Source organism: Colius striatus, chromosome 14 (genome assembly GCF_028858725.1).
Source record: "Colius striatus isolate bColStr4 chromosome 14, bColStr4.1.hap1, whole genome shotgun sequence".
NCBI lineage: Eukaryota > Metazoa > Chordata > Aves > Coliiformes > Coliidae > Colius > Colius striatus.
Window position 1 is genome coordinate 21,731,465 of NC_084772.1, and position 23,265 is coordinate 21,754,729.

A 23,265-nucleotide genomic window follows, 5' to 3' on the forward strand; every position below is an offset into this window, starting at 1 on the left:
GGTGGGGATCACGACCCCCGACAGCTCCCCGTGCACCGCGCATGCGCAACGCGCGCCCCCTCCCGAGCTCCGGGGGCGGGGCCACATCGGCGCGACGGGCGGGGCCTGAGCGCGGGGCGGGGACGCGGCGGGGCGGGGCCGCGCAGGCGCAGTGCGGCGAGGGCGCAGGCGCGCGGCCGTGAGGGGCGGTGCGCGCGCAGGCGCGCTGTGTGACAGGCTCCATGTCGCGCCGGGCCCTGCGGCGGCTGCGGGGCGAGCAGAGGGGCCAGGAGCAGCCCGGCTTGGGCGAGCTGGGCCTAGAACCCGACCCCGAGGCTGGCCGAGACGGACTGGCACCGGCGCTGCCAGGCGCTGCTGGGAGGGGACGCCGCGGGACGGGCCGCAGCGGTGTCAGCAACCGGTTTGAGCTGGTGAGGGGTGACACTGGGCCAGGAACGACTGCGGCCTTGTGAGAGCGGGCAGCGGCTGTGGGAGAGACAGATGGGGTGGCAGCGGCTGTGGGAGCGAGCAGTTGGGGTGGCAGCAGCAGCTGGTGTCGCAGCGGCTGTGGGAGAGACAGATGGGGTGGCAGCGGCTGTGGCAGCGGCTGTAGGAGCGGCAGCTGGTGTGGCAGCGGCTGTGGGAGCGAGCAGTTGGGGTGGCAGCGGTTGTGGGAGCGGGCAGCGGCTGAGGCAGTTATCTGCGAGCTGTCTGAGGGCCTTGGAGGTGGTCCTGAGAGGGGTTCAGGGGTGACTGGAAGGAACAGAGGAGGCCGTGACTGAGAGAGGTGACAGTGGCCTGGGGGGCAGTGGCTGAGTGGGAGTGGCTGAGGTGACAGTTTGTGGGAGGAAGTGATGTGGGGTCAGCAGCCGGGGAGGGACTGAGGGGTTGGGGATAGTGGGTGACTGCGGGGGCCTGTGGAGACTCCTCTGGGGGGTAGCAAAAGGAGAGAGCTGGGGTGAGATGGGGGCGCAGGAGGGCTTGAAGAGGGCAGCAGCTGGGGCTGAAGTGGGAGGGAGTTGGAGGGAGGCCTGGGAGGGGCTGGGAGCTCTGAGCCTGGATGTTGTCAGGGATGGTCAGCTGTGAAACTGGCTCTTGCCACTTTCTCAGCCCCTCGGGATCTGAGTGCTGGAGCTTGGGATTCAGCTGGGCCCAGATGGGTCCTTGGGGTGACAAAGCCTGGTTTGTCTTCTCTGGGCACATCAGCCAGCCCCAGTGATTCCTCCCCTGAGGCTTGGCTGCTCAGATGTAGGCAAGGCAGGTTTGGGAGTCTCTTTCCAAGGAAATCAGAGCCCAGATGGGATCGTGCTGTTCAGTGGACACATTGTGGCCCTGTGCTCCCCTCCAGTGAGTCGGTAGGTGCAGGGCTACTCAAGTGCTTGTGGAGTGACATGCTTGAAGTGAGGAGTTGTCTTTCACTGTCTGCTGGAGTAGCCAGTCAGGCAGCCAAGCCAGATCAGATCCCTGGGGGATTCTGTGCCGTGGGTGCAGGATGGGGCTGGGCACTGTCCCGTGCCAGCCATTCCTGCAGCTGGTGCCTCTGTTTGCACAGATCACAGCAGAGGAGTCAGAGGATGAGCTGCTGTCCCAAGCAGATGCCCGGCTCAGGGAGCAGGAGGCGAACGAAGGGGCTGTGGCTGAAGAGGCTGAAGGCCATGGGCAGAAGGATGGGGAGGAGACAGAGCAGCTGGACCAAATGGTAACTAAACCACAAATTGCCACACGAGGTGCAGAGAGAAGGATTCTGACCTCCCTGTGTTGGCATGTGCTGAAAACTATGTGGTGACAGACACGTGTGTTTCTTCTCCCTTGGCCCTGAGTTGTGTCAAGCTGAGGGGATGAGCCTCGGGGCAGGGACACAGGCAGGGAGTGTGCTGAGTGTTGGGGCTGTGCCTGGGATCTGAGGAAGCTGCTGGTGAGAGTCCATAAGAGGGCTACCAAGAGCGGACTGGAACATCTCTGTGACAAGGAAAGGCTGAGGGACCTGGCACTGTTTAGTCTGGAGAAGACAAGGCTGAGAGGAGACTTCATCAGTGCTGAGAGAGGGGCTCGAATGTTTCTTCCACACCTGGTGTATCTAAACTGCTTCTTTTGTGGTCCTGGGCTTTGATGTGAAAGTCAGCTGGGGGTTAATGCTTGCATTTGTAAACTTTTGGTGCTTCACTCCATTTTCTGCTTGTGTCTCAATTCCCACTCACAGACAGACTTACAAGGATCAAGACTGGTTTCCTCTATGGGCCCTCCTGGCATGCCAGGCCCCAGGGGAAGTGCTGTCCTCCCCTGGGGCGTTCAGCCCCGCAGTGTGACAGCTGCCCCCCATCTCTTTGCAGCCTGTGCTGAGTAACAAGCCACGAAAGAAGAAAAAGAAAAGGAAAACCAAGAAAACTCCAGCAGGGGACACTGTGGTATGTCTGTGCTGGCTCTGAGTTAGTGACTCTGCTCACTTCTCTGTTGAGGGTTAACAAAGCAGCAACTCCGAGGTAGCTACTGAAAGGATTTTTAAGGCAAAAATGCTCCTTTCTGCATTGTACTCCTTTAAAATCACAAAGCAGCAAGAGCAGCTTTTGGCTGTGGTGCTCTGAGCAGATGGGACTGGTGCTGCTGCGGGTGCTTAGGGGTGGAATCCTCACAGCAGCATCTTCTGCTGCAGGACCTTGTGTCTGGGGGGGCTCTGTGTGAGACATTTTGCATTTCCAGTGTCTTTTCCTTGCCCTGCTGGGCTGTAGATGTCCCAGCTGAGCAGAGCCACACACAGCTTCACTGGCAACCTTCCCTTCTCTTCCTCCCAGCCTCCCCTTCCCCATCTGAAGTGAGTGTCAATGGCCGAGTGGCTGCCAAGTGCTGCTCCTCCCAGCCGCTGCCCCTCGCTGGGAGAGGAGCAAGGGCACAGAGCTGCTCCCTGACTAAGCTGTTTGCCCTCAGGAGGTGTGCTTGGAGTGAGGGCTTAAATTCAGTGGAAATAAAGTTTAAGTGGGGACTTAGGGCTACGAAGATGCTGAGGGGATGGAGCGTGTGTGAGGAGGAAAGGCTGCAGGACCTGGGGCTGTTCAGCCTGGGGAAGAAAAGCCTGAGCTCAGGGGCACCTCAGCAACACCCACACGTACCTAAGGGGTGGGTGTCAGGAGGATGAGGCCAGTCTTTTATCTATGGTGGCCAGTGACTGGACAAGGAGTAACAAGCACACTGGAATGCAGGAAATTCCACTGGCACAGGAGAAAGTCCTTTGGTGCTGAGGTGCCAGGCTCCCAGGCTGCCCAGGGAGGGTGTGGAGGCTCCTGCTCAGGAGGTTTCTGACCCCACCTGGACACGTTCCTGTGCCCCCTGAGCCAGGGGCACCTGCTTTAGCAGGGGCTTGGGCTGGAGCAGCTCTGCAGGGCCCTTTCCACCCCCACCATTATGGGGTTCTGTGACTAGTCTTCTGCCAAGGTTTAAGAGCCCTGACTTTCCACTCGGGAGATCCTCTGCTGAACATCCTCAGCTGTAGCATGCCGAGGTGCTGAAGGGTCAGCTGTGATGCCAGTGAGCTGCCAACTGACTGCCCCCTCGCTGGGAGTTCAGCTGGGTGAGCTCAGAGTAGGTTGCTGAGGCACGGAACCTGACCAAAGTGCTCATTTCCTCTCCCAGTCTGAGGATAACGAGCAATAGGGTGATATGTGCCAGCTGAGGGCTCCAGGGAGACATCGTACCCAGAGCCAGGCGGTTTGATTTGCCAACCAGAGATAATACAGCCTTTGTTCAAGCACTTCAATACAGAGCACGTTACACGCTTTCCATGTTATCCCTCCACGTGGAGTGTCTATATTTAGCTGGAAGAGACAAGCTCACTGTGATATTTGGGTGGCATGAATGAGATTCCACGTTCCACCCATGGACATCGTGAGGAGGATGGGAAATGGCCCAAGAAACACGTCACTTGCTACTTGGGAAGGGGAAAAAGAGAGAAAAATGGGGATAAAAGGGTTATGCAACTGTTAAATGTGCACTGCTGGGTGTCTCCTTTGGGTTGGTAGAAGGTGGGGAAAGCAGAAGCGTGATCTGTGGTATCAGTCATGTCAGGGGCTGGTATCTGAAGGGTCACAGCAGTGCCTCAGTGTTGTCCTGGAGAACAGATGGGAAAGGCTGAGTGTTTCATCCTTTATGGTTCAAATCAGCACCTCAGCATTGGAACAGGCTGCACAGGGAGGTGGTGCAGTCCCCATCCCTAGAGATATTCCCAGGATGTGTAGATGAAGTACTCAGGGATATGGATTAGTTTAGTCAGGCCTGGCAGTGTGAGGTGAGGGGCTGGACTTGACCTTAAAGGTCTCTTCCAGCCATAATCATGCTGTGATGTTCCAGGGACTGCAGCATAAATAAAGCACAGCAAGGGCTGGGTGGGACAGGGCAGAGCAGAGCAGAGAGAGAGATGCAGTGACTCATTCTGTAATGACTGCCTTTGTCTCTGCCTGTGCCTGTCTTAAGGAAGACAATGACCTGGAAGACATCGACAGCCTGCTGGAGAAGATTGAGGAGACCAATGGTCTGTCTCAGCAAACCCAGGATGGAATCCTCACTGACAGCAGGCCTCTGCTCTATGTAGAGCACAGGTAGTGTGTGCTTCCTCCCTGACTGTGGCCTTGGAAGTGATGGGGGATATCTGTTCCCCCGAGGAAGGGAGCTGGGAGCCTGCCAGTGCATTCAGGCCCTTAGTTGAAAGAGCTTGTGGTAATGGCTGTGCACAGCCCCATCCCTAAAGCCCTGTTGGGTTTTGGGTGATAACTGGCATTCTCTGCTCTCGAGCCTGCTTGGAGTGGGTGACAGGACCAGATTAGGCTCCTGAGGTGCCTCCTAGCCTAAAACACTCTGTGCCTCTGCAGGAGAATGTCTGCAGAGCTGCTGAGAGCCCCAGTGCAGAAAGTTTGGACATCAAATCCACCCAGCCGGGTGACGCTGTGTTCAGGCTGGGCTGTGGGAGCCACAGTTCAGCAAGCACTGTGCCCTGAGAGCTGAGCAGGGCCAGGAAAGCCAGTTAGGCTTGTCTGACCTTTCCTGCATGTCACCATCAACACAGTGGATTAAGCACCAAGTGTGTTTGAGAGCTGCAGAGCAAATCTGCCTCTGGCTCGAGATCAGGGATGTCTGGGAAACCTGCTGGGAATGGGACACTGGTGTGTCCAGCACCTTTCAGAGCTCTGGACTGGTGCAGACACTGGAGCTCTTTCTGTTGTTGGAGAGAACATTTAAACTTGTTGCTGGGACAGCTCACCAGTCCTGCTCCAGTCACACTGCATCAGAACCAAGCTGGGGCTGGTGGGCACCCAGCGCCAGCGCAGCCTGTTCAGGGACATGCAGGGATGTTTGTTTACCCAGAGGTGGTTGTAAACTTCAGCAACTTCTCTGGGCAAGTAAACATTACTCAGAATCCTTTGGGAGCTGGATAATCTCCAGGGAGGTGAGGGTTGGCAGTGCTAGGTCTCAGCTTTCCCTCTCGCCAAGCCCTGCTCACTAGGCTGCAGAGACACACTCCCCCTGCCCCATTCCACCTCCCTTCTCTGTGACAAACGTTAAATCAAGAGCACTGTAGATGTTCCCATGCTTTGGTACAGTATCTCTATATTAAAAAGAAGGCCTCTTCCTCCTTGGCAGCCTCCACACAGTGGTTGGGGTGCTTGGCCCGGGTGGCAGGCTGTGGGGCTCACACACGGGTGCTCGTGGTATTTCAGGCACATGCCCCCCGGGTGAGCACTCCTGAAGGGAAGGTGTCCCGGGAGCATCCCGGACTTGCCCTGGAGAGGGCAGCAGAAGTGTTCCCCAGCTCCCTGCTGCCTCTGGAGCACACAGGAAGCATGCGGCTGATGGAACAGGGCTTCCCGTGCCTCCTGTCAGGTCGGGGCTTGGCCAGATTGAGGTGTAGAGCAGGGGCAGTGGGTGGGTGTTGATGGAGAGGACTCGAGTGAGAAACTTCTGGATATATTTATCTAACTGTTGCTTTTTCTTTCTTGTTTCAACCTTGTCAGAAACTTGAATCCAGAGAACGAGTTGAAGAGATACTTTGGGGCTCGCGCTGTTCTCGGTGACCAGAGGTTAGTCCAGAATTGAGTACTGAACCCTTGCAAAGTCGGGGTGTCTGTCCTTCCCTTGGCCCCCAGTGCCACACCTGGGCAGGGAATCCAGGCTTCAGGGAGTTTTGCTTGTTTGGCACTTACAGAGTGTAAACTCTTGGGGTGTTTTTTCTTTCTCTGGCATTTATCTCTTGTAGCTATTCCAAAGTCTGTGATGTCTTACAGAGTGGACCCTGAATACTTCCTGGGGGGTCTCATGCACTTGTTTTCAGGGGCCCAGGAAACCTGCTGCTCCTTGGGCGTGAGGCCTCGGTGCCATTATCCATTGCACCATGGTCAGTCTTACCCAGAAAATCCTCCCTTCCATTGGCTGGTTGAAAAATGTGCCTTTAAGATGGGTACAAGCTCAGAGCAGAGATGGTGGAAGCAGAAACCTTCGTGGAAGGGTGTTTAATGCTGGAGGAAGAAGCAACAGTCCCTGAGTTTTTTAGAGTAGCTGTGACTTCTGTATTCCTCCTGCCCTGAACCAGTAAATTAGTTGCATTTGTGAGCACGGCTTAAAGTAAATCAGTTGACTTTTGAAGGCTCTGTTGGGAAGAGGGGTGACTCAGAGGGGTATGGGACTCTCTTAATTGCATCTGGGAAGCTGTTTGAAGCAAAGAGGCCGCTGAGAACTTGGCAGGCATAAAAATAGAGAAGCTGTTGAAGTGGAAATGCTGGAGGCACTGCCTGGCCTGGGCAGTTTGAGTACGGCAGAGCCTGAGGAAGGCGTGTTGTGTCTGGAAGGTAAACCTGCTAGAGCTCTGGGCTCTGCTCTGGATGGCACAGTTCCAGCTGAGGAAGAAGTTGGATCTCTTGTTTTTCCCTGAATCATCTTTTCTTTGTCATAATTTTCTGGCTGGTTTCAGCTCTCCTCGTTCTCTTAGTCCAGAGACATTGTGCCCTGTCGTTTCCCCCCAGGCCAAGGCAGCGGCAGCGGCAGTACGTCCGCAGCACGTGGCTCACAGCTCCCAAGAACACTTGGCCACGCTACAGCAAAACAGGTGAGGCCTTCTGTGCCACCTCCTGCGCTGAGCTTTGGGGTTTTCCCCTTCTCATATTGGAGGCAGCAGGTGATGAGCACTTCTGTTCTTAAGAACAGCACTGTGAGAGGTGTCTGTGGGGAGAGCGGGCTGCCTGGGCTGCGGGAGGGGGGAAAGCAGAGGAAGAGAAAGCTTGTGAAAAAGGGGAGAGCTTGTGCAAACACATCTGGCTTTGCACCGAACGATGGGCATGAGCTTTCTGCATGGTAGGACAGCAGGAGGGCTGCTCTCGTGGCCGTGCTCACGGGCAGGCAGCAGTGGCACCCACATGTACCCTGCAGGCATTGCCATGCAGCTGTTGGACAGCAGGAGAGGGGTGCAACACTTCACCTTCGAGCACCACCGTGAGTACCAGCAAGTGCAGTTCAAGTTCCTGGATGCCGTGGAGTCCATGGACCCCAACAACATCGTGGTAGGTGCTGCTCTTACCCACTGTGTTCCCACAGCCCCTTCTCCTGCCAGTGGGGAAGGGCTGATGTGTCCCAGGGCAGAAGGTTTTGCCAGTCTCGTTTTTGAGCAGTGGAGCAAAGCAAAGCTGGGCTTGCTGGGCCCTGATTTCTCCTTCTAAGTGACCAGCTTGGTGCAAATGAGGTCCCGTGGCTGGTGGGCAAGGCTTGGTAGCTCTGCCATGGGCATGCCAGGTAGCCATCTGGCAGGGGAGGCTGCAGGAAGTGACTGTTAGGCTGAAAGGGGGGAATAAAGCTCCCTTGTCTCAGCTCCTTAGCTGGGAAAGGAGAAATATTGTATAAGAAGTTCTTTTAATGGGAATCTAAACTAAGAGCTGTTGTATTTATAAACTCTGGCATGGATGAAAAATGCCTTTTCTGGTATTTCAGCAAAACAGCCTTTGTGTTGAAAACTCTTCATGTGTGTCCAAGCTCATTAAACAGCGTGGTAACATTTATGCTTTGTAGTGATAAGCAGCAGTGAAATTGCTCTGCACCCTACTGAACCATAACTGAGGTATTTTTGAGCTGGAATCCCTGGCCACATGAGCTCGGACACATGCCCTGGAGAAGTTTCTTAAAGAGGCCCATTGTCTGCTAAATAAAGTTTGCTTCTTTCTGCTTTCCCACCCTCTGCTCATGGGCAGTGCTCCCTCCAGCTCCTCAGCCCTGCTGTGCAGGGAAGGGTGGAACTGCTGTGCAGCAGGGATCAGCCTGGGCATGGCTCCCAGGCCACCTGCAGGACAGTTCCCATGGAGCCGGGGCTCTTGTGCTCTGTCCCTCCTCAGCGGGTCTGGCTACGTTTGAGGAGATTCCTACAGCTTTAGTCTTTTGCTTTTCTCTTATGGGTGGCTTCACTGCTGGCACAGCTACTTCAACCCCCCAACCACATCTGTGATGACCACAGTCTCAGTGTAGCTGGAGCCCAGAGCTGCCTGGCTGCTCTGGTTTCAGCCTGCAAAACATTTTTGGGAATAGGGGGTGGATCCTGCTCAGTGAGTGGGTTTTTTTCAGCTCTTGGTAGTGGGTTACAACAGCCTTGCTGGTGGGGCTCTAAGTGCAGGAAGAGCACTTTCTCCCATCACCCTGACCCTAGATTCTTCAGCTCCTCCCAAAAGGAGGACTGCAAAGGAACTTGGGGGCAAGCAGGGAAGGGATAAAACATCAGCCAAGTGGCACTTGGCAAAAGCAACCCAGGGAGAGCATGCAGAGGCTTCTCAGGTGTAGTTCCACTTCTGAAGCCTGACCAGCAAAATATTTAATGTGTCCCATCAGTACCCAGAGGAAGCAAAAGCCTGCTCAAATGCTCAGGGGGGTGAGGGACAGAGATGTGATTATGCCCATTGCCTGCATCTTGAGTGCAGTTCTGGGCCCTCGCCTTTAAAAGGCGGTGGAGGAGCTGGGAGAGAGGCAGAGGAGGACAGTAGAGATGATCAAAGGCCTGCCATGGCCTCAGCACTGGAAAAGCTGGGTCTGCTGGCAGGGAGCTGCCTGAGGGGAGCTGCGATCCAGGGCTCAGATCCTGCCTGGGATCCTGCTGTCCCTTGCTGTGCAGGGCTGGAGCTGGCAGCTGGATGACAGGGAGCGCTGGCTTTGTGTGTCTCAGGGCTGGGGTGCTGGAGGGTGCCAGGGTCTGCCAGGGAGGAGAGGCACAAGCAGAGACAGCAGTAACAGGAATGAGATGTTTGACAGGGAACCCCTGAAGACTGGTGGCTTTGAAGCACATTGGGAGCCAGCACGTGGGCCCAGCTCCATGCTCTCAGAGCTTTCCCAGGCATCTACTTTTTCAGACAGGGCAATACAAACCTCTGCTCTGACCTGATGGGTTGCTCTGGGGCCCTTCACATCCCCAGTCCCAGCCTTTGGTGTGAGGGTCTGGGCATCATCTCTCTGATGAGCTGGGACGGGATTTCTTAACCCTCGGCCCCAGGGCTGTGACTGGCTCCTTGCCCTGGTGTGCAGGGTCGCAGTTTGCCTCGTAGGTGAAGGCAGTGGTTTGTGCCCTTGTGTAATAAGGCTCGTGCTCTCCTGTAGCTGCTGCTGCAGATGAACCCCTACCACGTGGACTCCCTGCTGCAGCTCAGCGATGTGTGCCGGATGCAGGAGGACCAGGAGATGGCCCGTGATCTCGTAGGTAAGGGCTGAGGTGAGGACTGCGTGGCTTCGCTGTGAGTTTGTAATCAAACTCAAGCTTTTGGGTCATCTTTGGGTGAAAGCAGCAAACCAGAAGGGTTGGTTTGGCTCCGTGTCTGGAGCTCTGAGGCCATGGGTGCTCAGCTTTATGTGATCCCACAGACCAGCAGCTTTTGCTGGAGGCTTTTGGAGCTGGACGTGCTTGTCTGGGGCCGAGCACATCACCTGCCTGGGTGTCTGCTGCAGTCCTCCAGCTTTGTGCCTCACTGGTCTGGGAACAAGCTTATTTCATGGGTGTCAGGGCTGCTCCCTGGGCTAAGTTGTGTGTGTGGACTGAGGCCGTGGGCTGAGGCCGTGCTCCCTGTGTGCAGAGCGGGCGCTGTACAGCCTGGAGTGCGCCTTCCACCCCGTCTTCAGCCTCACCAGCGGGACCTGCCGCCTGGACTACCGCCGGCCAGAGAACAGGTAGGCAGCAGGGCAGGCCTGGCCCAGCCTGCTGGGGACACAGACACCCACATTCACTATGTGTGTCACATCCTTTCTGTGGGCAGGGGCTGGGCGGGTGCCCCTCGGCAGGGCAGCAGCGGGGCTCCAGAGCGGGTGCCACGGTACCAGCGGCTCTGACACTGAGGGGTCTCAGGAGAACATCCTCTTCTCGAGGGATTTGTTACTGGAGCATCAACTGTTCCTCCCTGTCACATCCTCGTGCAATTCGTACCCCTTAGCCCCAAGTGGCACTTGTTTTTGTCACTGGCTGTTTATGGCTGTGCCTGGTTGCTTTGCTGCCGGCCCGGCCTCCATCCCCAGCACTTGCACAGCTCCTGGCCCAGCTCTTTATGTAACAACAGTTCTGCAGCTGCGGGAAAGGTGACTTTATTTTGGGAATTTTCCAGTCAGCTGACCCAAGTCATCTCTCCCCAGCTGCTGTACCTGGAGCTCGCTCAGGCTCCCAGTGCCCGCTCGCTGCTGGGCTCTGTGTGGTCTGTGGCACCACCTTGGGTGTTGGGGTCCTGCCCCCATGCTGCTGGGTGGGGTGGGACAGGACAGGACCACACTTTGGGGATTTTCTTGTTTCTCTTGTCCTGAGTTGTTGGCTGCTCTGCAAAAGCACAGGGCTGCAGGACTGGAGCAGGCCACAGGTTTGCTGTCAGTTCACACTGAGGAAGCTGGAGCTGTCAGCGTGTCCCTGTTGTTGACTGATACGAGGTGCTTCTCTCCAAATCTGGCTTCTGAAGCCCATTGCTGTTCCCCACACAGGGCTTTCTTCCTGGCTCTCTTCAAACACCTGATGTTCCTGGAGAAGAGAGGTTGTCCCCGGACAGCCCTGGAGTTCTGCAAGCTGATTCTGAGGTGAGTGTCCCCGCTGGGAGCTGCACCCCTTGCCCATGGGATGGGGCAGGATGTCTTGGGCTTGGAGAATGTACTTTGAACAACACACCCAACCCAGCCTGGGTGGGAGAAAAACCTGAGAGGTGTCCTCCTGCTCCCAGCCCTTACAAGGGCTTGTTTCCCCTCCTTGTGGGTGCAGTGTTGCAGGTTGGTTTTGGGCACATGCTCACATCTGGGATGCTGCTTTGGTAAGGTGATTGTTGAGATGGAGGCTTAAACAGATGGGACCAGGGTGGCCCTTCCTCTTGACTACTGAGCTGTGGGTCTGGCTGGTCCACAGAGTCTCTGCAGAGCTGATGTACAACAGTGGTTTTGGCCTGCTGGGTTTGTGGCCATCATTCCTCCTCCTGAGTGGTGCCAGGGGACCGTCACCTCTCTGTGAGGCCACAGACCAAGCTGGGTGTTGCACTGTCATCCTGGCCATGGAGGAACAATGGTGTTCCCCCAGGAACTCTCTGGATGCCAGGGGAAAGTCGTCTTTGGCTTGGAAACGAGGACAGCTGCTTCAGCTTTTGTGACACTGATTTGTGTTTCCTCCCCTCTCGCCTCCCTGCGAAGCCTCGATCCCGAGAACGACCCTCTCTGCGTGCTGCTGCTGATCGATTTCCTCTCCCTCCGAGCCAGAGAATACACCTTCCTGACCCGCATGTTCCAGGAGTGGGAGGTGAGTTGGCAGCAGAGATTTGCATCCCATGGGGCTGTACTGCAGAGGGGGAGGTTTCCACCCACACTGTGGCACATTGAGGGCTCTGCTGTGGCCAGGCTGCCGTCCCAGCAGCGTGGCGACGGGCCCTAAAGGCCGGGGTGGCTCCTCCTGTGATCCCAGTGTCCTGCAAACAGTTGTACCCACTCAGAATTGCCTACTCAGCCCCTGGGGCACCACGCCAGCAGCTGCAAAGTAACTTCATCCAGCAAACGAGAGCCCAGCCACATCCAGATGGTTCTGCACAGCATCATTTCCCAGCAAATCTCTCTCCCCAATCCTGCAGAGTCACCGGAACCTGTCCCAGCTGCCCAATTTCGCCTTCTCAGTGCCACTGGCCTATTTCTTCCTGAGCCAACAGGAGGAGCGCTCAGAGCTGGAGCTGAGCCAGGCCCGGGAGAGAGCTGCCCGGCTCCTCCAGCTCGCCCTCGTCATGTTCCCAGGCGGTGAGTCTGTCCCCACCGGTACGTCCGTCCCTGCAGGCTTTGTCACTCTCTTCATCTGGGAGAGCCAAGGCTGGGGCACAGCCAGGCAGACACAGAGGCAGGCGCTTGCCTGGGGGTTGCAAACGGTGCTGGGAGATGTCTGTGGGAGACAGGAGCCGTGGCTCAGAGGGGCCAGTGAGCTCTGCCCTCGCAGCCCATCCCATGGCAGAGCCAGGAGAGGCCCTGTGACTCTGAGCCCTCCCCATGTGCTGTGGGGCAGGGTGACATCTGCGGTCAAGCAGCAGGAGAGTGTTTCAGCCCAAGTTGCCCAGACCAGAGCTAGTGGGTCCATCTGACTTTGTCCCTGAGGCCCTGTCTCTGTGGGCACCCACTGCTTGTGCTTTCACCCCATGGGTGCTGCTGTCTGTGCTGGGCCATACACAGCCCCTCTGGCCCCAGGAGGGTGGAACAGGCTGCAGTAACCAGCTCTTGAACAGTTTGGTTTGGCTGAAACGATCTGTTTTTTGCTGCATGTCATAGAGACTGGAATCAACCCCTTGTTCAGGGTGGAGGGGAAGAAATCACACCTTGTTTCACTGGGGAATAAAAAGTGTGGTTGTTACTCTGGGTAAACCAAACTCCATCCTCCCTGCAGAGATGGAAGCACAGCACAGCCCCCAGCAGCATCCTGGCTCCCTCTTGGCAGGGTTTCGGTGCAGGGGCCCCGGGCTGGGGCTGTCTCTGCAGCCCTGGTGAATGACCTGTCTGCCCTTCCCCTGCAGTTCTCATGCCGTTGCTGGATCACTGCAGCGTGCAGCCCGACGCCAGGGTCGCCTCCCATTCCTTTTTTGGGCTGAATGCTCAGCTCAGGTAAGCCCAGGAGATGCTCTCAGTAGAGGCAGGGGATCGATTTTGCCGATAGCAAGGCTTTTGCTGGCTCAGGCAGCTGATGGAGCTCCAAAGCTGCAGAGGAGAACATTTGTTTTTCCTGAGTAGGCTGTTTGGATGCTTTGGTAATGGATTCCTGTAAAGGGCAGCAGGCAGGGCTGGCAGAGCCACCGCACCTTGCTGTGACGGGTCAGAAGTTCAGAGGGGAGCGTGGGGGGCAGCAGGGAGAGGGGAGCGTGCGTACGTGCTCTCGGGGCAGACTGTCTCCTGCCAGTCTGGATTGCCCTGACACGTGGTGCTCCTTGACATGCCAGTGGTTTCCCCCTCAGGTCAAGGCAGCTTTAACTTTCATCTCATGGTTATGCTTATCCCAAAAATAGACGAGGGCAGAAAAACTGGTGAAGGTAGATGGAAATAGCAAAGCAGGGAGCCTGTGATTCCTCTCTCCACGTTCTCACGCTGAAGCACGATGTGGAGACGAGCCCTGGCTGAGGCTACTCTGAGGGCAGGAGAGCGCCCTGAGTAACCAGTGTGTCCCACAGCCAGCCTCCTGCCTTGAACCAGCTGACCTCCCTCTACGTGGCAAGGACCCACTCGCTGTGGAAGGACCCAGCCGTCATGGCGTGGCTGGAGACCAACGTCCACGAGGTGCTGTGCAGGGTGGATGCCCGGGACCCGCTGGTAGAGGAGTGTGAGCACAAGTGAGTGTGGTGGGCAGAGGTGAGCGGCTGCACGGCGGGTGCAGCACTGGGAGGTGGGGGGAGCTGTCCTGGGCTGCCTCAGGGCCACACTGCTGTCTGGCTGGGGGGGGTCTGTGAGCTGGAGGGGGCTGTGAGGCTGGGGAAGCTGGGGGCTGCAGCGTGGGCCAGGCCAGCAGAGGCTCTGGCCCACTTTGTGCCAGTGTGGAGCAGGAGCTGTGGGGAGCATGTGCTGCACCGGTGGCCCCGTGCCTGGAGATCACTGGGAGGGCAGCGGTGGCTGCACGGGGCAGGCGAGTGTGTCAAGTGCTTCCCAGCTCTGAGAAACAGGAGGGAGAGGTGCTGGGTATCACCCTAAACCAAGGTTAGCGTGCTGACCTGGTGAGGGGGTTCTGCCTGCCGTCCCTGAGCTCTTCTGCTCTCCCCTACTGCCAAGTGACGTTGGCTTTGCCATGGGCCAGCTCAGGCTGATGGTGCACCCTGGGAAGCTGCAGTGGGAAGCCGGCAGTGCCAGGGCACACTCTGTGCCAGCCTCTGTCCCCTCCCAGTGAGCCCCTGGCCCCTCCCTGCTTTAGGAGGAAGACACAGTACCAGGGTGCACCCAGGAACATCTACCGGCACGTCATCCTCTCGGAGATGAAGGAGGCCACGGCAGCGCTGCCTCTGGTGAGAGGCCCCGACAGGGCACGGGCAGTGCCGCTGCCACCCCCGCTGCGGGCACTGGGCACCTCTGAAACAACAGTTGCCAGTGAGAAGCATCTGCCTGACCTCAGAGTATCCTCCATGTACACACAGCCTCCGGGGCAGCAGCCAGGGCGTGCGTGGGCAGCCTGGCTGCAGCTGGTGCGCGGCTCTGTGGTGCTCCCTGAGGCGAAGGGCTGTCGGGCTGGTCCGACCCCCTCCGTGCCTCTGTGGGTGACGCAGCCTTCACCCCTTCTTTCTCCTTCCCTCCCGCAGGAGGTGACCTCACAGCCCGTGATGGGGTTTGACCCCTTACCTCCCCTGGACTCCATCGTTTCCTACACCAGACCGGAGCGGTACGTCCTCGGCCGGCAGCGCGTTGGCGGTGGCCGCAGCCCGGGGCTGGAAGCTGGCAGCCTCCTGCCCAGCCGCCCGGCCCGTGGTGCTGCCGCAGGCACAACCGCCCGGCAGGACCGGTCCTGCCGCTTCCCTTGCTGGTCACCCCTGAGAGGTGGCTCTTGGCAGCCAGTAAGGCCAAGGCCAGTGGGAAAACTTGGGCTGTTTCTTTCCTGAGGTGGCGTGAGGACAAATTGAGTTTAAGCACAGATGGCCGTGGGGGGTGAGACCCGTCTGTGTCTTGGCACCAGGTTGTCTCAGGGCAAGCCCAGTGGTGCTTCCAATAGCCACCTTGCCCACGGGCTATGGGGATAAGTGCTCCCCCCATCCCCCTGTTTCAGGGCTGGCTGGGGAGGGGCTCTGCATCTCAGCCTCAGCCAGAGGCAGCGTACCGAGCTGTCCCCTTAGCCGTGGGGCCACTTGTGTCTTGCAGCACGAGTCACCCCCCCCACGAGAGCAGTTTGTCTCTCTTCTTCCGCTCGCTGCTGCCAAACTTCAACTTGCAGGTAGGTTCAGTGGCTGCCGTGGGCAGAGCAGGGTGTGTGTGTGTGTGTGTCTGCTGCTGGGGCACAGGGGGTTCAGCCACACGGGGCTCGTGCTGTGCCGAGCATGTGCCGGTGCGCAGAGCGGCCCCCTGCCCTGTGGCAAGAGCCGCAGCCGGGCCGGCAGCTGCCTGCCCAGCCCTGCCAGCTCTGCTCTGTCGCAGGGGGACATCAGGCACGAGGGGGACGAGGAGGCTGGAGCGGTGCAGGACCTGAACCAGGGGGTGAACAGGCTGATGGCGGCCATGCGGGACATGCTGGCCAACATCCAGTTCCAGGAGCCCCCCCGCGACGACAATCCCGAAGGCGACGGGGACTGGGACTGACCCCGATGTGCACGTCCCCCACCCCCCGCCCCTCTGTCACCGGCCCCCGTGGCACTCCAATAAAGTCACACACAGCCCCAGCCCCGCTCTCTGCGGCCCTGCAGCGCTCGGCAGGGGGCGAGGGCTGGCTGATGGTGGCAGAGCTAATCTACAGCAGCTGTCCCTCGGCCCCAAGGCAGCTTAGGCCCCTTCTGGCCCCCTCCAGCACATTTGCCCTCCTGTTCCCTGCCTGCTCTTGTCTTTAATGGCTGGAGGCTTTTTTTCCTGGGCTTCCCCAGGAGCCTGAAGCCTCCTTCCCTCCTTGATCCCTTCAGCTTCCCGAGGAAGGGCTGGGGGTGTCCTCGGGCAGAGAGCTGCAGCAGCTCTCCCTGTGATCCTGGAGCTGCCTGGGGAGCGGCTCTTCCTTGTGCCGCAGCCGTTTGATCATGCTGAGAGCAGAAAGCATCCCCCCCTCTTTGTTTTCTCCCTCCCTCCCTTGTTTCTTCACCTTGCTGAGCCAGGAATGAGGTCAGCAGCACTCAAACCCTTAACTGCCCATAAAGTGGTTTGGGTTGGGTTTTTTTCCCTCTTTCTGCTGCGTAACGATGTGCTCAGCTCTCAGTGCTGAGCTGGGCTGCCCGGAATCAATCCTTCCCCCTCCTCTGCAGCACCTGCATCCCTGGGGCTGGGGCAGCGTGGCCTGAGCGCTGGCTGCTGCCCCAGCCCCTCCGTGCTGGCAGCGTATCCCAGTCCCCCAGCACACGGCTGTGTTGCAGACTCAGCGTTTTCCTACCTCTCCCTCTCAAAACCTCTGGTGATAAAGCTACAAATTCTTGGCACGTCCCAGCCCGATGCTCTGTAACCAAACAGCAGCCAGGAGAAAGGGGCCAAAACTCCTTGGGAGGTGGTTGGGGTTGGTGGTGCCGTGGCGATGGCTGGGCACATGGGGCCCTCGCTCTGTGCTGGGGGTGAGGGAGGGATGGAGGCTGTGCTGGGTGTGAGGGAGGGAAGGTGGCTGTGCTGGGTGTGAGGGAGGGAAGGAGGCTGTGCTGGGGGTGAGGGAGGGAAGGAGGCTGTGCTGGGGGTGAGGGAGGGAAGAAGGCAGCTCGGGACCGTGTTCCCAGCGCCTCAGCTGAGGCTCTTTCATCAGAGCAGAGCCGCAGGGGGCTGGTGCCACGTGGGGGGAGCGGAAGCGGCTCTGGCCGTGACCACAGGATCGGCCCTTTCATACAGCCCTGAATGGCCCTTTGGCAACCCAGTGGCTTTGGCAGCCCGGCGGCTCCAGACATCAACACCAGCTCAAGGCACATGATGGTCAGATGGGTCCCACGTCCTCCAGCCTCCCCAGGCTGCCTCCAGGGCCTGGCTTTGCCAGGGCCCGAGCATGGCATTGCGGTTTATCACACCTTTGATGCTCCCGTGTCCATCACTTGCCCCGTGGAAAAGCACCTTCTATGGGACTGGGCCAGGGGGGCTGGTGATGTAGGGGTTCCTGACACCGCCTACAGAGACTGGGAGGGAGCAGCTTGGCTCCTGCAGTGGGGAGGGTCCTACTGGGGTCACAGGGTGTGCAGACACCCCGTGTTCCACCCTGGGCACTCAGGACCCCAGGCTGCATAGACCCCTCAGGACACACGGGCCCTGGGGCATACAGGCCTGCGGGACACAGAGGAACCCCCAACACACCCAGTCCCCTCTTAGGCTGCAGGGACCCCCCAGGACACGTGGGACCCCGGGAAACATGGGGACCCAAAGGTGGATGTCCCCCAGACCGCAGGGGGTCTCAGTGGCACACGGCACCCCCTAAAGCACACAGCCACAGGAGTGTGTGGACCCCCTCCCCCAGGGCACGTGTGTGACCCCAAGTGTTCAGGGAGGCAACCCCGGCCTCCGCGGCAGCTCCCCTCACTGCCCGGGTGCCACCGTCATGCGGGTGCCCACCCTCTTCGGGGGGAGGAGCCGCGGGAGTCGGCTTTAAAGTGGGGCAGAGAAAGGGCCCTTTCTTCCCCATCACCCCCAGCCAGCGTGCACACGGCGGCGGGGCCGTGCAGGGCCGGGGAGGAGGGCGGCCACCACACCGGGGGTCCCGGCGGGCACGCGGCGTCCCTGGCACGTGCCCAGGAGCTGGGACGCCCCATCCCCGATTCCTCCACGTCCCCTCGGCCTCGCCGCCAGCTGCTGCGGGAGCGCTGGAGGGGTGGGCTGGGTGCCCGCGCCTGTGGTGCAGAGCCCCGGGAGCTTTACCCCTGGCCGGGGGGGGCCCTGGGGCTGTGGTGGGGGGCCATGCTGACACTGGCCCCTCTGCGCCTGCTGCGTGAGCCCTGGAACGCCAGCGAGGGCAACCAGAGCAACGCCATGGCCGGCGCCGGCAGCGCCTGGTGCCAGGGCCTTGACATCCCCAACGAGCTCTTCCTGACGCTGGGGCTGGTGAGCCTGGTGGAGAACCTGCTGGTGGTGGCTGCCATCTTGAAGAACAGGAACCTGCACTCGCCCACCTACTACTTCATCTGCTGCCTGGCCGTCTCTGACATGCTGGTGAGCATCAGCAACCTGGCGGAGATGCTGGTCATGCTGCTGATGGAGCATGGGCTGCTGGTGTTCCGCGCCAGCACCATCCACCACATGGACGCCGCCATCGACGTGCTCATCTGCAGCTCCGTCGTGTCCTCGCTGTCCTTCCTGGGCATCATCGCCGTGGATCGTTACATTACCATCTTCTACGCCCTGCGCTACCACAGCATCATGACACTGCAGCGGGCTGTGGTGGCCATGGTCAGCGTCTGGCTGGCCAGCACCATCTCCAGTGTCATGTTCATCACCTGCTACCAAAACAACACCATCATCCTCTTCCTCATCAGCTTCTTCCTCTTCATGCTGGTCCTCATGCTGGTGCTCTACATCCACATGTTTGCCATGGCCCGCCACCACCTCCACAGCATCTCCAGCCAGCAGAAGCAGCCCAGCATCCACCGCAGCAGCAGCCTGAAGGGAGCCGTCACGCTCACCATCCTCCTGGGAGTCTTTCTTGTCTGCTGGGGACCCTTCTTCTTCCACCTCATCCTCATCATCACCTGCCCCACCAACCCCTTCTGCACCTGCTTCTTCAGCTACTTCAACCTCTTCCTCATCCTCATCATCTGTAACTCAGTGATTGACCCCCTCATCTACGCCTTCCGGAGCCAGGAGCTGCGGCAGACGCTGCGGGAGGTGGTGCTGTGCTCCTGGTAGGCAGCGGGATGGTGGGTGACAGCACAGCCGGCCCTGCTGCGGGACAGACAGACGGACAGACGGGACGGACGGGACAGGACACGCTGCGGGGCGACCCCCCGCGGGCGCCCCGGTCTCGTGGTCCCCAATAAAGGCTCTTTGCAGTGATGCTGTGGCTGGCACCGCCGGGCAGCCCCGGGGCGGGGGCGGCCCTTCCCAGCCCCACCGTTTCTTCGAAGCTCCATCCCTCCCGGTTGCCGCTGTCGGGCCGGGCCCGGGGTGGGGGGAACCGGTGGGAACCAGAGGGGCTCGAGAGGGCCCGCCGGGGTGTTGGAGCAGCCCCGGGCGCGGAAGGCGGGTCCCGGGGGGGAGTCGCCGCCGGGGCCGCCCCTGGACAAAGGGTCCCCTCGCTGCTGCCTTTGTTCTCGGGCCGCGCCCGCCGCCGCCCGCCCCGGCACCGCGGGGACTTCTGGTGCCCGAGACCCTTCCCAGGCGGCCCCCCCCGCGCCCCGGCCTTCGCTCCCTCCCCCCCCCCATGACGGGACGCGGCTTGGGGTGTCCTTCTCCTCGCCGCCCGCCGCCCCGGGACGCTCCTGCCGCACCGGGGTAGTCTGTGCCCGCCGCCCGCGCCCCCTCGGCGGGTACCGGGGTTCCCCCGCGCGGCGGGTCCCCCCGTGCGCAGCCCCCGCCGCGGGTGCGGGAGCGGGGTGCGGGGTCCCGGGCGCGGGGCGCGGGGTCCCGGGGCGGGGCGGCGGCGGCGCCGGTGCCGCAGGGGCTGTGGCAGCGCTGCTGCGGCCGCTCCCGATTGGCCGCGGAGCGCCGGTGACGTCAGCGCCCGGCCCGGTGCGGCGCGAGGCGCCTATAAAAGAGGCGGCGGCAGCGGGGCCGCCCCCCGCGCTCTCCCGGTGCCGCTCCCGCTCCTGCTCCTGCTCCCGGTCCCGCTCTCCCGTCCCGTCCCGCTCCGCTCCGGCCCCGGCAGCACCATGAGGGAGATCGTCCACATCCAGGCGGGGCAATGCGGCAACCAGATCGGCGCAAAGGTAAAGGCGGCCGCGCCCCGCCCCGCCGCTGCGGACCCGGTGCGGCGGACAAAGACACCCCGTCCCCTCCCCCGCCAAACCCCCGCCGGCCCCCCCCGTCCCGCCGCACCGGGCGGACAAAGGGCCCCGCCTCGCCCCCCCCCCCCGCGCCTTTGTCCGCCGCCGCCCTTCAGCACCGCGGACAGCGCCCGCCCCGCCCCTCGCCCCGGCGCCAGGGGGCGCCCCCCGCCCCGCCCGGGGGGGAGAGATGGGGGGGTCCCCTCTGCCCACCTCCCCCGGGACCCCCCCGCTGACCGCTGTGCCCCCAGTTCTGGGAGGTGATCAGCGACGAGCACGGCATCGACCCCAGCGGCAACTACGTGGGCGACTCCGACCTGCAGCTGGAGCGCATCAGCGTCTACTACAATGAGGCCTCTTGTAAGCGACCCCCTTGGCACACCCCGGGCCTGGGGGGGGACCCTCTGTCCGTTTCCCCTCTTGTAGGGCAGGTCCTGGGTCTGACGGGGTGGGGTAGAGAGGGGGCAGAGTGATGCGCCCATCCCTTGGGACCCTGTGGTTTTTGGGGGGGGGGGGGAGGCGGAATGTGCCCTTGGCCCCATGAGACCTCTGTGGTTTGAGGGGACACTCACACACCCGGCTCGTTGGACTCCACGATTTTGGGGGAGGAATGTGTGTCCACATCTCCATGGGGCCTTGAGGTGCTTGGGTGGGGGAGAGCACAACACGTGCACCCAGCCCCACGGGACCCTGCTGGGGATGGGGAATGACGTGCACCCAGCCCTGTGGGGACACCATGGTTTGGAGGGGACACGACGTGGGACCCTGTGGGATGGAGGGGCAGCCCCGGGCGCAGGGGAAGCAGCAGGACCCCTCCCGGCACGGGGTCTCTTGCAGCTCACAAGTACGTGCCGCGCGCCATCCTGGTGGACCTGGAGCCGGGGACGATGGACAGCGTGCGCTCGGGAGCCTTCGGCCACCTTTTCCGCCCTGACAACTTCATCTTCGGTAGGTGCCCGGGGAGGGGGACGCCGCCACCCGCCTCCCCACGCCCCTCCCCGGCTGTCGCCATCCCCAGGGCGCTCGGCGGGTGCCTCCCCGCCCGCGCCCGCGGCCCGGCACCGCCGGCACGCCGCCAAACCTTTGCAGTCGCTGCTTCCCACCCCGCCCCGGCCTCAGATCTCGCCGGTGCCGCCGGCGCCGCCGCCCCGTCCCCTCCCCGGCGTGGGCGTGCGAGTGCCGGCAGCCATCGGGTGCCTCTTTTCCCCCCCTCCCCCGGCAGGGCAGAGCGGGGCCGGCAACAACTGGGCCAAGGGTCACTACACGGAGGGGGCTGAGCTGGTGGACTCGGTGCTGGACGTGGTGCGGAAGGAGTGCGAGAACTGCGACTGCCTGCAGGGCTTCCAGCTGACGCACTCGCTGGGCGGCGGCACGGGCTCGGGCATGGGCACGCTGCTCATCAGCAAGGTGCGGGAGGAGTACCCCGACCGCATCATGAACACTTTCAGCGTGGTGCCGTCCCCCAAGGTGTCGGACACGGTGGTGGAGCCCTACAACGCCACGCTGTCCATCCACCAGCTGGTGGAGAACACGGACGAGACCTACTGCATCGACAACGAGGCTCTGTACGACATCTGCTTCCGCACCCTCAAGCTGGCCACCCCCACCTACGGCGACCTCAACCACCTCGTCTCGGCCACCATGAGCGGCGTCACCACCTCCCTGCGCTTCCCCGGCCAGCTCAACGCCGACCTGCGCAAGCTGGCGGTCAACATGGTGCCCTTCCCGCGCCTCCACTTCTTCATGCCAGGCTTCGCCCCGCTGACGGCACGCGGCAGCCAGCAGTACCGTGCCCTCACCGTCCCTGAGCTCACCCAGCAGATGTTTGACGCCAAGAACATGATGGCGGCCTGCGACCCCCGCCACGGCCGCTACCTCACCGTGGCCACCGTCTTCCGCGGCCGCATGTCCATGAAGGAGGTGGACGAGCAGATGTTGGCCATCCAGAGCAAGAACAGCTCCTACTTCGTAGAGTGGATCCCCAACAACGTCAAGGTGGCCGTGTGCGACATCCCCCCGCGGGGGCTGAAGATGTCCTCCACCTTCATCGGCAACAGCACGGCCATCCAGGAGCTCTTCAAGCGCATCTCCGAGCAGTTCACGGCCATGTTCCGCCGCAAGGCCTTCCTGCACTGGTACACGGGAGAGGGCATGGATGAGATGGAGTTCACCGAGGCCGAGAGCAACATGAACGACCTGGTCTCCGAGTACCAGCAGTACCAGGACGCCACGGCCGAGGAGGAGGGCGAGATGTACGAGGACGACGAGGAGGAGTCGGAGGCGCAGGGCGCCAAGTGATGCCCCGACGCCGCCCGCAGCTCCCCCCGGCTTCGCGCTGCTGCCCCCCAGCCGGGCTCTCCCCTCAAAGCCCCTTTGGTGTCTTCTGACCCCGTTCCCCCCTGAGCCGACTCGGCCCCGTGCCCCCCTCCCCAGCTCCCCCCCTTTTCGTTTTTTTACTGGTTCGTGTCTATTATTTTTTTTGAATACTTAATAAATTTATTGCTGTCCAAGTCCTGCCCGTCTGTGGCTCCTGGGGGGGGGGGCGGGTCCTCTGCTGAGGGGCAGCTCGGTCCCCTCCCAGACAATGCCCATCCGCGTTGTGCCCGCACAGGTCCAGCCCCCGAGGCTCCGGCTGCAGTGTCAGGGAGGGGAGTGGCTGCCCTTTTCTCAGCCTAGGACAGCGTGAGCCCCGTTTCCCGCCCGCCGCGCCCAGCCGAGGTGGGGGCACAGACCCCAGGGTCCTTCCCCAGCACTGGGTATGTGCTGGGTGTGGGGAGGTGCAGGGCACTCCCAGCCCAAACAGCCCCCCAGACTCCAGACCGGGTGCTGGGCTGACCCCAGGGTGGGGGGGCCAGGCTGAGCTGGGGCTGCAACCTCCCCGGGGCAAGGGCAGGGGAAGGGGCTCTAGACATGGAGACAATGGGGATGGGGGCTGTAGGGACAAGGGACTGTGAGGCTGGGGGCTCAGGGCAGCGGGAGCCGTGCTGCTTGGGGCTATGGGGAGTGGCAGCTGTAGGTCTGGGGGCTTCCGGGAGCGGCAGCTGTGGGTCTGGGGGCTGTGCAGACAAGGGATCGTGGATCTGGGGACTCTGGAGCTGGCGGCCGTGGGTCACAGGGCCGCGGGGCGCGGTTCAGGGGGCGGAGCGGAGGGAGGTTACGTGGCCGTGCGGGTGTGTCCAGGCTGCGGGGACCGAGCCCGGGGGTCCGGACGCCCCGTCCCCGCCGTCCGTGCGCGTGTCCCCCGCCCCGCCCG

General features: G+C 61.1%; 2 protein-coding genes across 5 annotated transcripts; both read left to right on the forward strand.

The window, feature by feature from the left end:
* Positions 1–188: 188 nt before the first annotated feature.
* Positions 189–15,880, forward strand: TCF25 (transcription factor 25). Of its 4 annotated transcripts, XM_062007600.1 has the most exons (18): positions 189–410; positions 1,532–1,678; positions 2,310–2,384; positions 4,441–4,565; positions 5,976–6,041; positions 6,981–7,063; positions 7,384–7,514; positions 9,583–9,682; positions 10,053–10,146; positions 10,939–11,031; positions 11,629–11,734; positions 12,060–12,219; positions 12,981–13,068; positions 13,629–13,787; positions 14,360–14,450; positions 14,742–14,821; positions 15,295–15,367; positions 15,568–15,880. In XM_062007600.1, exons 1-18 carry the CDS (start codon positions 222–224, stop codon positions 15,727–15,729), a joined length of 2,022 nt encoding a protein of 673 aa, XP_061863584.1. In that variant the 5' UTR covers positions 189–221; the 3' UTR covers positions 15,730–15,880. The 4 variants fall into 4 exon arrangements, with proteins under 4 accessions (XP_061863584.1, XP_061863583.1, XP_061863581.1 ...); XM_062007599.1 differs by having other exon boundaries at positions 14,360–14,821; XM_062007597.1 differs by having other exon boundaries at positions 14,360–14,821; positions 15,295–15,703.
* A 2,038-nt stretch (positions 15,881–17,918) lies between these two features.
* Positions 17,919–22,515, forward strand: TUBB3 (tubulin beta 3 class III). Its single transcript, XM_062007247.1, has 5 exons — positions 17,919–18,932; positions 19,733–19,955; positions 20,264–20,372; positions 20,850–20,960; positions 21,235–22,515. Exons 1-5 carry the CDS (start codon positions 17,992–17,994, stop codon positions 22,308–22,310), a joined length of 2,460 nt encoding a protein of 819 aa, XP_061863231.1. The 5' UTR covers positions 17,919–17,991; the 3' UTR covers positions 22,311–22,515.
* The last annotated feature ends 750 nt before the right edge of the window (positions 22,516–23,265 follow it).

Coding starts and splice junctions, on each gene's coding strand:
- TCF25 (XM_062007597.1), top strand. CDS start 222: ATGTCGCGCCGGGCCCTGCGGCGGCTGCGGGGCGAGCAGAGGGGCCAG. Junction 7,064..7,383: donor GCCACGCTACAGCAAAACAG/GTGAGGCCTTCT, acceptor TGTACCCTGCAG/GCATTGCCATGCAGCTGTTG. Junction 9,683..10,052: donor GATGGCCCGTGATCTCGTAG/GTAAGGGCTGAG, acceptor CCCTGTGTGCAG/AGCGGGCGCTGTACAGCCTG.
- TUBB3 (XM_062007247.1), top strand. CDS start 17,992: ATGCTGACACTGGCCCCTCTGCGCCTGCTGCGTGAGCCCTGGAACGCC. Junction 18,933..19,732: donor GAGGTGGTGCTGTGCTCCTG/GTAGGCAGCGGG, acceptor TTGGCCGCGGAG/CGCCGGTGACGTCAGCGCCC. Junction 20,373..20,849: donor CTACTACAATGAGGCCTCTT/GTAAGCGACCCC, acceptor GGTCTCTTGCAG/CTCACAAGTACGTGCCGCGC.